This window comes from Haliotis asinina, chromosome 2 (assembly GCF_037392515.1).
Source record: "Haliotis asinina isolate JCU_RB_2024 chromosome 2, JCU_Hal_asi_v2, whole genome shotgun sequence".
In the NCBI taxonomy this organism is placed as follows: domain Eukaryota; kingdom Metazoa; phylum Mollusca; class Gastropoda; order Lepetellida; family Haliotidae; genus Haliotis; species Haliotis asinina.
This window is the reverse complement of record NC_090281.1, coordinates 34380921-34396939: the sequence shown is the minus strand read 5'-3', so window position 1 is coordinate 34396939 and position 16019 is coordinate 34380921. Positions and strand designations below refer to the sequence as shown.

At 40.6% G+C, this 16019-nt stretch overlaps 1 protein-coding gene and 1 long non-coding RNA gene across 2 annotated transcripts in view; both read left to right on the top strand.

Moving 5' to 3' along the window:
- Positions 1-8441, top strand: part of LOC137272495 (uncharacterized) — a 30118-nt gene extending 21677 nt beyond the window's left edge. The window contains exons 6-8 of the mRNA XM_067804879.1: positions 474-590; positions 6232-6315; positions 6874-8441. Of these exons, the coding sequence (XP_067660980.1) occupies positions 474-590; positions 6232-6315; positions 6874-6972 (300 nt within the window). The 3' untranslated portion in view covers positions 6973-8441. The remainder of the gene's footprint in view (positions 1-473; positions 591-6231; positions 6316-6873) is intronic.
- Positions 8442-15280: 6839 nt separating this feature from the next.
- The window catches only part of LOC137273646 (uncharacterized), a 37226-nt gene continuing 36487 nt past the window's right edge, over positions 15281-16019 (top strand). Inside the window, exon 1 of the long non-coding RNA XR_010956145.1 lies at positions 15281-15434. This is a non-coding gene — a long non-coding RNA (uncharacterized lncRNA). The remainder of the gene's footprint in view (positions 15435-16019) is intronic.

Here is a 16019-nt window from a genome sequence, read left to right as displayed (position 1 = left end):
AGTCCTGATTAGTGGAGAAAAATAACGCATGCGATATATATATCACGGCGTGGCGGATGATGTGGGCTGAAAGTTCGGTGTTACGTTGGTTGTAGTGAATGAGTATAGTTTTACGCCGTACTCAGCAATATTCATGTTAGAACTGATCTTCAGTAACCTGTGCGTGTCCTAAGAGTCGACTGACGGGATTAGGTGTTAGGCTTTCCGACTTGCTTGCCACGCGTCATCTTATGCCAGTTGTGTGGATCGATTTGCTTATGATATTGATCACTGCGTTTTCAAAAAAGCCAAACAAAACAAGCATTCACTCAACACTCGCTCACATAACCAAGACCTACTCGTTCTCTAACACAAACACCCATCCTTTCACTCGCCTGCCCGAAACTCATTCATTTACTCTTCCTTGTCCAAAACTCACCCCTTCGCTCGCTCTCTTAACGACACTAACTCACCCACTCATCGATCCCTTTCAGGACATCCCGACTCAGGTGGAGCTGATGAACAAACGAAGATCCGGAAAACAGACCAGGGACCGAGACCATTCAAAATCGAGAGATGCGTCATATGATAACAACAAGAGGTCCTCGAGAGTGAGTAATCCGAAAGCGAATCTAACAGTTAGAAGTTGGGGCTACGTTGATTCAGTTGTCCCCGTTTTTAATATGGGAGAATGCATGCATACTACCAGGTTGAACAACGCCCGCTTCTTTCATACTCCATAACACTCTGACACGTGTTTTCAGATCCCAAACGCAAACCTAAACGTCTCACAGCAAAATTATCTTGGTTTCCGCAATGTAGGAACCTGATGGAAAGTGGACTGAAACTTAAGTTTCCGTATAGAATACAGTGAGTTTCGGTTCTTTTACACGGAGTTTCCGCAGTAACGGAAACTTACAATTACCCCCTTTCTAATGGTTTCCGAAAGGTACCCGTTACCCACACTCCATCAGGTTTCCGCTGAGTTTCAGTCAACTTAGATCCATCAGTTTTCCAAAAGGTTTCAGCTACCAAGACTCCAATAGGCTCCGTAGAGTTTCATTTACCAACAATCCAACAATGGCTGGAGGGGAAAGGCAGATCTGCTTGTCTAATTGACGCAAGTCTATTCAGCGAATCACGACGCCAACAAACCGTGGCATTACCCACAAGGATATACATTAATCATAAATTATGTTTGAAATTCCAAAACGAAGAATATTGAGGAATGTCTCTGTTGACTGGTGGTCATACCGTTAGCACGTCGCGTCGTGGACCTGGGTTCGATTCCCCACAAGGGTACAATGTGTGAGACCCATTTCTGGTGTCCCCCGCTGTTTATTGCTGGAATATTGCTAAAAGCGGCGTAAACTCACTCACTCAGTGGACCGTGCGTGGTGTCCGAACTAATTGATCTAAGGTTGTCAAGTGTTCATATCCAACACCTTATAATAGAATGATCAAGGGATGAACCAAGGGACACATTTGCTTGGAAAAGAATGTGTTATCATATAAACACTTATTGATGGAAAGTTTCAAGGTTTCAGTTACCAAGACTCCAACAGGTTCCGTAGAGTTTCAGTTACCAACAATTTGCCTTGTTCCACGATTTTGACGCGTTGTCGTTGTTGGGGATGATGATGAACAACCAAACGTGTTTGGGATCTGAATAAAGAAAATCAACTCTTAAATGTCTGAATTAGTAAAATAAATTCGAAAAATCAATGTAACATCGTTTTCGTGCGAGTTGTGTCATATCGTCACTTTATATGGAGGAAACACTTAGTCCTTCCAAAGTTACAAAGTAGTATTCATATTAGTACCAGAACTCAGATAATCGTGAATTACTCGGCTGTGAGTGAGTTGTTTTTCACACCGCTTTTAGTAATATTCCAGCAATACCACGGTTGGGGGACACCACTTCGGTCTGACGAGCGAACGCTTTAACCACTACGCTTATCGACCCCGTCATCAAGGTCATGACGTCATAGCACTGTCAGGTCATTGCACAAAATCTACTGTCAAATCGATATCTCCTAAGAGATATGAAACGATCTCACACAAGCGATATCTCCAGTGGATAACAGTTTTGGATGATAAACCTTTTTGTAGTGATCACTGATACGCTCATGATTCCACACGTTTTGTGTTCAGGATATGCTACACGTCGTTAGTGGCAAGTAGGATTTCCAGTTTTGTGATCACCATTGATCATTCGTAAGCCGGAGTGGTTAAATCAATGTGCGATACAGTTTCCCCATTCTGCTAACCAGTCCTGCTAGGTATGCTTGAATGGTATTATGCCCACAGAATTATTCACTAGCCCGAGATTTGAATGTAGAAACTAGGAAAAGAATACAAAAATAGATGAGAATATTATATTGTCGGCATGACACGGACATGACACAGGTGTATTACAACTAGTACGTCGCGCCGTGGACCTGGGTTCGATTCCCCACAAAGGTACAATGTGTGAGACCCATTCCCCGCTGTTATATTACTGGAATATTGCTTGTTCTGCCTTGTTCCACGATTTTGACGCGTTGCCGTTGCTGGGGATGGTGATGCTTGGGGTCTGAATAAGGAAAATAAACTCTTAAATGTCTGAATTAGTAAAATATCCAAAACCTTTGAACCGAATGATCGTGACATGAACCATGGGACACATTTGCTTGGAAAAAAGTGAGTTAACTCATAGACACTTATTATCGTGGAAGCCCGACATGAGTACTTGAGTTGGCAACAGTCTGCGCAAATGTCCCAGTGAGACGCAAATAGAAACATCAAGCCTCTTTTTTATTGCAAATCATTCAACTCCTTCCCTGGAATTTTGTTAGAAGAGAACGGAAGGTTAAAATTGCATGTCAAATAAATCCGAAATGCAAATATTTCCTCTTCTTGCCTATTTCCGGCGCTCCATCGTCCCCTTTGACAGCGTCTATTATGCAGCCTGCTTGAAAGACTTCTAATCTCACCGGTTAGCCGTGTTTGTTTTTTCTTCTGGGCGTAATACGGCGTTTTGCTGAAAGAGACCAGAATCAATCACTTCTTGTCTCCACACTGGCATGTATATACAGCTACCCAGTCCCGACTCTCGTTTGTTCGCTTGTCACATTACTTGGCCGTCAAAGAAATGCAAATACCACCCCCGACCGCCATTAGATGCCGTACTCCGGTCGCTACACTATAGAAATGTCGTTAAGCCTAAGGCGAGGAAAATATTATTGTCGTAAAATTATGGTTTCTGGCTACGAGTAGAGAATGGGTTCATTTAGCGTCTTTTATGTGATGTTAATAATTTCATCTGCTATAGAAAGCTAGATTTATAATCTGCCTCAGAATTAGACAGGGATTGTAAAAACAGTCAACTAAATGCATGTAATGTACAAGCACTTTTACAAAAATAACTTTTCAGAAGAGCGGCGCTATGATAAGATAATGTCTGTCCTCTGATTTATTTCAATTTACATTGCACTAGATATTTAAAGATTTTAAGGTTTTTAACAAAATAGGAAAAAAATGAATACCTACTGCCCACTTCAGACGCCAGAAAAAGAACAAAGGCATTGGACATGAAATGGCCACGAATGACTCCTTTGAAAAGAAATCTTGTCTCGGCTCATTTTCGGTAATGGGAGAATTGCAAAGAATGTTTTGGTCTCTGAAAGTCTTTTAGCTTCAAACGCTATTTTACCAGAATAGGCGGATTGAAAGTGCATGTATTTGAGAAAGCAAGTTAACAGAAGGATAAAGACCAGTTGTCCCGGATTATTCTTGGTTGTCTAACTCTGAACTAATGTGTTTACCGGCTTAAGGGTAACTGGCGTGAATCTCATTTATCTGGGATAACTATGATCGATGACGTCACGTCAATCCATTCACTAGTCTGTAAAACTGCTGACGACATAGCTAAACCCTTTTATTGATCGGAAACATACATGATAATGATTTATTCGGCCATTTCATTGTTCATAAATAATAATGATAAATGATTCATTCAATCCTTTATAATTAAATTTTTATTGTGTTCATTAAAATTCTGACAATCCGATTGGTTCGCTGGGAACATTTCTTTTGATTTCATTTCCCAATGAATCTAAAAAGCTACTCGGATTAATACAGTTTGCACATTGGTTTTTAGTTTACCTCAATGCAACGAAAGAAACACACAGTCAATCCTTAAATGGATCAAAAACTTATGATAAGTTATTATCAACCCTTTCTTTGATCGGAAACACTGATAACTAATGAGTTATTCATACTCATTTACTGCTCAGAAACACTGATGATAATGACTTATTCAGCCCTGTGACTGTTCATCAACACTGATGATAAATGATTCATGTAATCCTTTATGGATCTAAAGCTTATGATAATTTATTTATTTAACCCTTTCTTTGATCGGAAACACTGATGATAACTCATTCATTGCTTTTAAAGATTGATAATAACTGAGTTATTCAACCCATTTACTGCTCAGAAACAGAAATGACTTATTCAACCCTATAAACAGTAATGATAGATGATTTATTCAACCCTTTCTTTGATCGGAATCACTGATGGTAAATACGTTATTCAAGCCATTCACTGCTTTTAAACAATGATGATAAATAGTGTTTCATTACTTTTACTGCTCTGAAACACTTAAGATGACTGAAAGTCTGGCGGCAACTTTTCATTGTACCAAAACCAGACTGAAACTGTGATATCAACTGGTCGTGGAAATATTTGATTGCTGTCATAAAGTCAACCTATATCAACCAAGTCAGTGAGCCAGACTACTCGATCCCGTTAGTCGCCTCTTACGACAAACATTGATTGCTGAAGTCCAGTTCTATCTGATGAAAACTGATGATTGAAAACTTACCGTCATTCCTTTCACTGAGCGGAAACGGATTATTAATAACTTAACGTCAATCCTTTCATTGTTCGGAAGCGGACGATTGATAGCTTAACATGAACCCTTTCATTGATCGGTAACGGATGACTGACAATTTAATTTCAACCCTTTCACTGATCGGAAATGGATGATTGATAATTTAACGTTAGCCCCTTCATTCATCGGAAAAACGTCAACGCTTTCACTGATTGGAAATGGATGATTGATAACTTAACCTTAGCCCCTTCATTCATCGGAAAAACGTCAACGCTTTCACTCATCGGAAACTGGGGTTTCTCGCTTTACGTCGTCACTTTCACTCATGAGAAGATTGTTGAATATTGAATTAACGTCAACCCTTTCACTGATATGGGATACTGGTGGTAAGTAAGCTTGCTAGTAACAGTAAGCTTGCTAATAAATATGGCTGGGACGGGTAGGAAACTTGTTGGAATCGAGTACCGGCTTGCTCTTGCCCGAATCAGAATCGGGTACGCGAAAATATAAGGAATACAACGCTTCTGTCCAGTTTAAGAGTATTCAATCACGATTTGACAGATATGTTTATTATAGAAAACTCGCAAGGGAGACCTTAAATATGATTTCAAGCTAATTAATTCAAGCTGTTTAACTAAAATGAAGAGTAACATAATTCCTAGTTAAAACTTTTTGTTCCTGTTGATACTGTAACTTGACTATTCACTGCTCATGTTCAGATAAATTTCAGTAGGTACTAATAATCCCCCATTAATCGGACAATACCAGTGATGTAAATGTGTGCTACGTTAATAATAAAAAGACATTTTATTAATCTTATTATCTGTGCTTGTCATTACAGAGGACCCATGAAGGTCCGGGGTAGAATAGGCCTTCAGCAACCCATGCTTGCCATAAAAGGCGACTAGGCTTGTCGTAAGAGACGACTAATGGGATCGGTTTGTCAGGCTCGCTGACTTGGTTGACATATGCCAACGGTTCCCAATTGCGCAGATCGATGCTCATGTTATTGATCACTGGATTGTCTGGTTCAGACTCGATTATTTACAATCCGCAGCCATATAGGTGGAATATTGCTGAGCGTAGCGTAAAACTTAATTCACTCACTCACTCACGCATTACAGAGTTCTCTCCCTTTCCGAGTACTCGGTTCCCAGAAATAGGACTCGATTCCAGCTGTACCTGACCTGTATTCGAGTACCCGTCCCAGTTCTACTAATATACACATACATGTATAATATATAACAGAGCTTTGACATAAATTGTTCAGAATATGACGTTTGGTAACATTGTTGACAGCAGTTATAGATCTTTTTTGTAATAGTCTTGCATGCAAAATAATCAATATTTGTATTTTATATCTGGTGTCGTTTTAGTCCCCGTCTCCGGTCGCTTCAGAGGGATGTTCTACGTCACGTCAGAAACTGCCTCAGGAAATCAAGGAATTGTACCAGGAGGAGGTAACTCTATTACCCTTTTCTTCGAGTGCTGCTTTAGTAGCCAGGTGGACGTTTTCGCTCGACACACCGAAGATCTGGGTTTGATTCTAGACGTGCTTACTATGCGTCTAACATCTCGGTCTTCCGTTAAGTTACAATATAAATGCATTACGACACCTTTTTCATTGTTATATAAAAACGGTGGGGTAGCCTAGTGGTTAAAGCATTCGTACGTCACGCAGAAGAACCGGGTACGATTCCTCATTTGTGAAGCCCATTTCTTATGTCCCCTGTCGTGATATTGCTGGAATATTGCTAAATTCGGCGTAGAACTAAATTCACTCATTCTCGTATATTCTTTGTTATGACAGCTTATCATCCCCCAGTAGATGTCGCTCAGAGGAGCGCAGCGACAATAGCGTTGAATACAGGCAAAACCTGTCGAAATTATAGTCCTTAGGAAATATTCCGCGAAGAAACAGACCATCCATATTTCGATGTTTTATTTCCCCTTAAACCTACTGGACGAGCCTATATTGAGTTACATTGTCATTAATTTTAATCCTTTTTATGTTTCAGACTGTTGATGGGCTGTATGTGATGGCTGAGCAATTGGTCTTCGTAGCAGGCAATCCGAAACACAAAGGCAAGCCAGAAATCGCTGTATCCGTGTACTGAAGCCTTACACATAGGACAAGTGTCAACCTTTCTCACTCTTCCTCAAAGCCTGACAAGATTCTATTACGTGGATATCTACCACCTGTGTCTGGAACAGATTCTAAGTGCCATTGCAATCAAACCCATAGTGCAATACTGCTGAAACCTCGTGAAAATAACACTTTAAACAATTATTGTCGCAAGCGGCATTAGCAAATGCTGCTTATGACATTGACACTTCCGTCAACGTCACTTCCGGTTTGTGTTTTATTACAATGGCAGCGGTCACCTTTCAGGATTTTGTTCAGCCATCTTACCTTACCATGAGAAATAGAACTCATGTTGTTTTTTTCTTTTATCACTGTCTTCATTAAATTCTTCACCCCCTTTATTATTAATAACGAACAAACGTATGCAATCGTCAATATACTATATACGAAGCTGGTATGTCAAAATAGTGTATTGAGCTCGCCTCTGCGTACTATTTTGACTGCCAATTTGTATGATTATAAGCTGTGTTGTGATAATGCAAAAAATACGTGCCGTTTTGATATTTCATGTATTTTATTATTGGTTATGATGCTACTGCTCTCGTTAAAATGTAGATATTATATTGTACCGGTCGTTTTCTCATCGGAAAGGTGGGTGTAGGCCGGAGAGATGGTCATGATAATGTGTTGTGCCAATTGCTTTAAAATCCTGCTCTGTTCTAATGAATGATCTTCATCACCATTGGTGAAAACATACTATTAGGTTTTAAACATATGCGTACACATATATTTTGTTTTCCATGTAGAATTGATTTTTATGTAGTTTAAAGTCAATCGCATCCTTTCAGATGTGTATGTAATCATGTATTTTCTAGCATGCCTTTTAGGCGAGCATCCATGTCTCTAATGTACATAACTGAGCTGCTTCCTTAGTTACAGATTTGATTGGCTTTCTAACTTATACATTGACATTGATGTTTTGTTACGTGTTAACTGTATTTTTTAACATTTACCAAGTTTAACGCACATATTACATTCGTTTTCTAAGGTGCAAATTTAATTAAATATCTTGGGCACATATCTAATCGATTTTCTTAGGTACGCAACTTAGATACACTCGTTTTTCTTTGGTACAATTAATTTGTTGTGCTCAGTTAGACATTCAATCAGACATTCAATCATTTTTCCAACGTACACGTACATATTCAATAGTTTTCAACGTACACATTAAACCGTTCTTTTCGGGTACACCTCGCCCACTTTTCTAAAATACACGTTGACGCCTATTGTAATCACACTTTAAATCAATTTTCTAAGTTACATTTTTAATCAGTTTTCTTACTTAAACTCAAGTATGGTTCCTTCGATGCACATTTAATTAGTTTTCCAAGGTCACACACATTAAATCACTTTAGTTAGTTGCATATTGAACGAGTTGTAAAACCGAAGCATTTCTTGTAAAGCAAAGCATTTAGTTTGAATAAAAGTCTGTTTCGAAAATCGATGGCCATGTTCTCTTTCTAAAGTATTTGTAGTGCACAGCGAGAACGAATTCCTTTGACGATGGAACCGAGCTATTTTTACGCAATGTCGTATCTCTTCGGAATTCCCTTGAAGACAGCTGCCTGGAGGTGGCCCGTTCCGGTAATGTTCAAACCCGAGGTTAATCTCAATAATCCTCACGATATACAGTTACGTATTAATTAGATTGTCGCTGCATATAATTTGTTACAATATACGGACACATTGGATAACTGAAATGTAAACGGTAATACCGATCGAGGCTGACCTTTCAGAGCGGGTGAAATGTGAAATCTCGCGAGACCTTTCCTCTTCTATATATTGAACGGTGACATGATTCACGAGATTTCTGACGTCATTGCTAAACATGACTTCAGTGTAACTACTTTATGGATTGGCATAATGACGTCATACTCACGAGACCATTTATCATTGGTCGGATGACTTCGACAGTTTTCGAGAGAAACATGCTCGTACAAGAATGTTCGAGCAAGGTGGGTTTGAAATTGAAAGCAATGTCACGATAAAAAGCCTTTTAGACAAAAATAAAATCTGAAAACAGGCTGTGAAATGAGCCTAATTTCGTCTAAAAGTGATAAAAACGCTAGAAGCTTCTTTGATCTCACCCGACGTTAATAGTAGATAAGATACAGATCTCTTTTCATTGGTCAAACGCCAGATTAAAAAAAATCTTTTTTTTTTCAATTTACCTTGGTATGACATTTATATTCCCTTTGTATTACACGATGAACTGTACATATACTAAAGTAGTGAATACGATAGTTATTTTTGGCCGCTTTTAGCAATATTCCTACAATATCACGGCGGGGGACAAATGAAATGGGCTTTGCACTATGTGCCTATGTGGAGATTCAAAACCGCGATTGTGCCGAGTAAACGTTTTAACCACTAGAAACATTCACACAAGAAGAACAGATTGTGCGTGTCTGTTTCTTAATTCGTGTGAGTAAAAGGGCTGTGGAGAGTAGCTTAGTGGTTAAAGCGTTCTGTCGTCACCTTGGTCCGATTCCCCTCGTGGGTACAATGTGTGAAGTCCACTGTGATATTGCTGGGATATTGCTAAAAGTGGGGCAAAACCATACACACTCACTTACTGTGATTAAGAATGTTTACATGGGTTTGCAAGAAGGAAACAAGATAATTTTCCCAATACGTTTAGATAAACTTTCTGTACATCTACCAACCGTTATCGTTCAGTTGAATAGCGGTTCCCTTCCTCCGATCTACCCCTGAATTTGAAATGTAAGTGACCCGTGAAACGTGTTCATGTGGTCGTGTTTAGATCCATGCATCTGTGGGTGAGTGAGTAAGTGAGTTTTACGCCACACTCAGCCATATTCAAGCTATAGGGCGAGGGTCTGTAAATAATCGAATCTGGACTAGACAATCCAGTGATCAACAGCATGAACGTCGATCTGTGCAAATGGGAACCGGTATCATGTGTCAACCAAGTCAGCGATCTTGACCACCCGATCCCATTAGTCGCCTCTTTCGACAAGCATAGTCGCCCTGATATGGCAAGCATGGGTTGCTGAAGGCCTGTTCTATCCCTCACCTTCAAGGGTTTCCATGCATCTATGAGAACCTAAACATTCAAATAGCCATAATCCTGACACCATTATACGCTGAAATCATCAGACAAGTTTTACTTCTGTAGCGCCGTACCATATTCGATCAGAATACGGAGATCGGAATGAGTGGACAGTTCCTAGTCAACTGGCGCACGGAATTCGATGGCTCTATCTTGAAAACCTACCGCGGAGGGACATTGACCCACGGGTGAGAAGGTCAGGTTTGTTTTACCCTTGATGACGTATCACTACGAATGGTGGATTGTGGGGAAAGTGCGTTGCGTCCGACATTGGTGTAATGAAGGATTTTTTATCCTGCTGTATCCGAACATCGTGGGCACTGAAAGGTCAAAGGAGTGGGAGTACTATTTTAGCATTATGGAAAGAAAGATTCTGATTTGGTGTGTTATTTTTAACTTAGAGTGGTCGTAGTACGCAGATAAATGCGCCAATGATAAATGGCCTTGGCGTCTCCGTGGCGATATTAAGATATTGAAATCTCTTGAAGCTGGTTCTTTATCCAATTAACTCTTCCGGTGTTTTATGAAGTAATAAAATATAATTTTAGAATATTAAGAATTATTTTCGCATGTTGTTGAAATTATGTCCATTCGGCGTGAATGTTTTTTCCTCCGATCATGTGCTAAAGGCGCCTTGCCGCTTCGTTAAGCCGTTTGGATGACCTTTCCAGATATTAAGTTTATTGTGAAAAGGTCTCCACCTTAAACATATGACGAACAGCTGTCTGACTGAGACTTCCGAATACGACAGCATGTCACACCGCCCGCGCTCAATCCAAGGTGGATTGGGAAGTAAACTTTTCAGAATTGACATGGATGAAACACTTCGTTTCACTACTGATGGCACGAGTTGATAGGAGGCGATGAGTGGGGAAACGATGACAGGGTCGGGTGAGTGATGACATGATTGTTTTGGAGTGGTGACATGGTGAGTAAGGGTGACTATTGGAGTGAGTGGGGAATGCTGACATGATCAGTTGGAGGTCACGACAGGATGAGTGAGAGAGACGATTGGAGTGATAAGTGATTTGGAAATGAGAACAGGGAGAATGGGATGTGGTGGCAGCATGGGTTGGGCTGGTGACAGAGGTGATGAAGGATAATGACATGAGATGGTGATGGGCTAAGGTGAGTGATGACGGGACGTGTGGTCTAACATGATTAGCAAATGTGGGGTAATTCGAGTGCAGGTTGTAAACAGAATAAGTGAGGGATGTCACAGATAACAACTGCTGCTGTCGTCAGTGAATACAGCTGATTTATGACTGTGTTGTCTTGTTTCATCAACTCATGGAACCCAAGAGGAGACTAACGTCATAGGGTGGTCATGCTAGCTGTTATGCCAGACACGTGTTACTTCAATTTTGTAGAATGATGCTCATAATGTCAACCACTGGATTGTATGGCCTCCCACTATTTGCAGATCACCGTCATATAGCAGGAATACAAACTTGTTTCTCATACACATAGGTTTAACCGCATTTAATAGGATTTGATTAGAACGCGCAGATTTTCTGCAAGAAGGACTTTCCACGTTTGTTGGGAAGCATGTGAAGGTAAACTGCGCTTATTGTGTAAATATTACTTTCAAATATGCCTACTACCAACGATTGAAACACTCTCTTTCAAATATTGGTCGTTTAAATCGGAAGTTTACTATTAAGAGTTAGAGAATAAATGAAATTAATATATATTTTAAATCTTCTTTCTTCCAATTGATCGCCAGAGTAGGCGCCAAAATGTCTTAATTCTGTGACACGCAATCAAACTAACCCTATAGAAACTAACAGATTCAGGGTTCACCATGGGCATGCCTGGAAACAGATTCAAGAGCCAGATAATTCTAATTGAGTTCTCCTCCTGTGACCACCATGGCATGCGATTGACGGAATCATTACAGTGCAGGTTGCAGAACGCTGGAGGGTGAAGTTTCGTGTTACCATTAACTGCGAGAAGTGAGCTGGGTCCCGTCAATCTGCGTATGAAGTGTGGCGTACAGGGCCGGATGTGTCAAATGCAGGAGATGGGGTGACGATATCTGCCGCCTTTCTGTTATTGCAAGATCAGAATTTGACCTTTAGAGCACTTCGGAGGTTCGCCATTATGACATCGAGACATTATGTTCTGGCCTTTAAATACCTGGGATTATGTAACATTCGGCGTGTTTGCAAGGTCGTGTTTCCATACTTTACACAACTAGCAAGAGAACGAATATGGTTTTACGCCGCTTTTAGCAATATGTCAGCAATATCACGATTTGGGACACCAGAAATACGCTTCACACATTTCACCCATGTGGCGAATAGAACCCAGGTCTTTGGCGTGACGAGCGAAGGCTTTAACCACTATGCTACCTCACGGCCTCGGTGGAATTTGTTTCTGTATGTTAGAAAACCATTGAGCGAGTACCTAGGTTTTAACCTGTGAATGAGGACGTATTCTTAAGTTAATCGCTCGTTAAGATCGGGGTTAGAATTAGCCTAGTCTTCAGCAACCTAGGCTTTTCGGAAGAGGTGACTAACGACTATCGGGATAAGGTGTTAAGGTTCGATGACTTGTTTGATGCATGTTATCGTACATCGATGTCCATTGTGTTGATCACTGGATTATGTCTGGTCCAGACTCGACTATATACAACAGCCGCCATGTATCTGGAATATTGGTGAGCGCTATGAACAAACTGACAAACTTGTTTGCGATTTGCACGCATATTTGAGTTAGCATGTATTATGAAAGATAATCATTTTGAAGACAATCTAGTAATTAAGAAAGGTGAGATCATTACTTGCTTGACATCGACCCTAGAATCCATGTTAAAACTTCGCCTCTGACAGAAACACAATTGTATATCCATAAAAAACATTTATCATTTCTCATTCTTCGACTTCTTTAGAATCTTGTGATGCGGTATTACGGTGTTACGGTGTTACGGTGTTACGGAATAAGTTCCAATAATAAAGAATTTGTCATCCATGAAGTGTCTCGACTTTAATATTCATCAGTTTTTTAAAAAATACTCGTCAAACAAATCTTATCAGTACTTCTATTTCCTTTTTTTTGCTTTTTTGTGATCAAGTTCTGCGATCAGTCTATGACTGTAAAGGCAAAACTGTCGGAGCAAATGGAATCGGAATAAGTGTCATATAGTAATTTTCATATAACAAACTCACGGTCAAAAGAAAGTGAGAGAGAGAGAGAGAGAGAGAGAGAGTGAGAGAGAGAGAGCCTGGAAGATCGTCGTCGCAGGTTACAGCGGGAAAGGAGAGTACGTCGCTGGCCGGCAGCGAGTGTTTTTCACAGACGAAAGTGGATTCACCATGTTTGATAATGATGGTCGGGTGTGCGTATTCCGTCACAGGGGAGAAAGACTGCCGTCAGGTCCTTTTGGTTGATGCGGTGTGCTGGTGTGGGCAGGAATTTGTTAACCAACGTACACGACTGGTCGTAATACGTGGAAACGTGAACGCTGAGCGGTATCATGGCAATTCCTCTGTTTTGCCAGCAACATCATGGAACATAATTTCTTCTGCATCACGACAACCCAGGTACCACACAGTGCGAACTGCTCATGGTCAGCACGTGCACCTGGCCTAAACCTCATAGAGCACTTGTGGGATAATATGAATCGCCAGGTGACCCCCAGCAAACCGACAAGAACTTGCAGACGCACTCAGGAACGAGTGGAATAGGATTCCGAATGGCGTCATTCGTCAGTTGACGACATCGATGAGACGAAGAATCTGTGCGTGTATTGCTGCGAAGGGTGGTCATCACACTCGTTACTAAGGATGTGAATGCGTGACCAGAGACTTGTAATGACTAAGACATTCCATGATTGCTTTTTGTTGTATCTGTGAACTGTGATTTTCCCACCCCTCTGTCCATTCTGTCCATTACTCTTCATCTGTGATGAGTTTCTCATAGAGACTGTTGGTGCATTATTGATCTTTAATTAGGGTGTTCACTTTCTTTTGCCCACTAGTTTACAATAATCGATGGAGAATATGGGTAATCAGCTTGGGTATTTCTAACTCTACCTTAGATCAAACTTGTGTCTACCTAACGTCCAGGGCGGTGGGGTAGCTTAGGGTTAAAGCGCTCGTCACGCCGAAGATCCTGGTTCGATTCCCCATGTGCACACACTTTCCGGTGCCATTGCCGGAATACAGCTAAAAGCGTCGTAAAACTAAACTCACTCACTGCCTAACTCCCATGGAGGCATGATGCACACCTTTCATGCAGTAGCTCTCGTTCCTTAACGTCACACACTCAACAACCGTCGATCTACGCGACGGCTGTTAAGACCAGACAAACTAGTGATTGATATCATGAGCACCAGTCTATGCAATTTGGAAACCATGACATTTATGAGCCAAAGACTTTGATTTCCCAAGCCCGTCAGTCGCCTCTTACGACAGGTATGAGTTGAAAATCCTCACTGTGTTGAGGGCGGTGAGGTAGCTTCATGGTTAAAGCGTTCGCTTGTCACGCCTATGACCCTGGTTCGAATCCCCATATGGGTGCAATACGTGAAGCCCATTTCTGGTATTCCCCGCCGAGGTATAGTTGGAATATTGCTAAAAGCGGCGTAAAACAAAACTCCATCGATCAATTAATTAATCTTCACGGTGTTGTGGCATTGGGATAAAATATACCTCACATATAACATTAATGTTAATAGATGATTAGTATTGATGATTTGCAATACCGACAAACACGCTAATAGCCTGAGAAAATAAATTAGCAAAACCTCTGCACTGAAATCACGACAAAGAAATATTCCTGACAAAAAGCCGTGCCCTGCAAATATAAAGCATACGTTTATTTCAGGAAAGGCTGTACAAATGCGTCTAAATCTCTCCGAGCTATCGCCTCGAGCTATGTGAGAAATGAGAGCATCATATCGACCAAATGCACATAGTGATTTATCGGTTAGTACTCCTAGGACAATATCAACATCTTCATTTGACGTTAGCTATTGTGTACCTCCAATCATAGCACGTTAACATCGCCGACATATCTTTCTATTAACCGTCTTAATTAACGCCCCTCAATCCGCCTTCCCCCGTCCCCCGCTCCTCGTCCCCCTTGCGCGTCACGCGTCGCCCGGCCCCCCTCCCACGCGCAAAGCAATCGGCCGTCCGCCTCAAGGAAAGGGCTCTACGCTATTTTCTGTTGCAATTCTAACGTGTCTCACGCTGCCTTCATAACTCAAAGACAACCATACCGTCTTGAAAACTTTTAGCTTCATGGAACTATTGCGAGGCAGCGGGCAATGTATGACGGTGTCATCCAGTTTCTCGTTCAGGATCTAGACTTATAGAAAGATAACAACTCTTCTCCACGACTTGATCTCACCGGTGAGTCAAAACTGAATTAAAATCCATAATTGATAGGGTTTTAAAAAGTATTTTCTATGGAATCTACTTTGTGACCATTATACACATTCATGTTAACTTGTCTTTAAAGAAAACGGTAGAATACGGGTCATATTTGTCCCGTGGGATTTGCATATTTTAGAAGTTACGAAGATATTATAAAATTCAGTGTGAGAGCGATCGGATGTGTTCAAATGAGTTTGAACTGAACTTTTTTTTCTAACACTTGCAAGCTTCTACTTCTGAACACGGGTATAACGGGTGTGTCACCTCAATTTAAATGTTTTAAGGAAATTCGTGTCGCAATTATAAAATGAGCAAGACAGTTACTAAATCTGTTGCGACGTGGTGACGAGACTTATTCGGACTGGTAAAAGTTATACCCTTTCTGCTGAAGATCGAAAAAGGTGTTTTTCAACTCATTTGAGCAATGTTTATAGTCTTCATTACGTCAGAATTGAAAACTTGCAACTGTAAGAATGAAAAAAATACAGCATTTGTTTCCTGTTTTTGAACATTGGATTGTATGTACCCCCAAATCATTTTTCCTTATCTTTAAAATTTGAC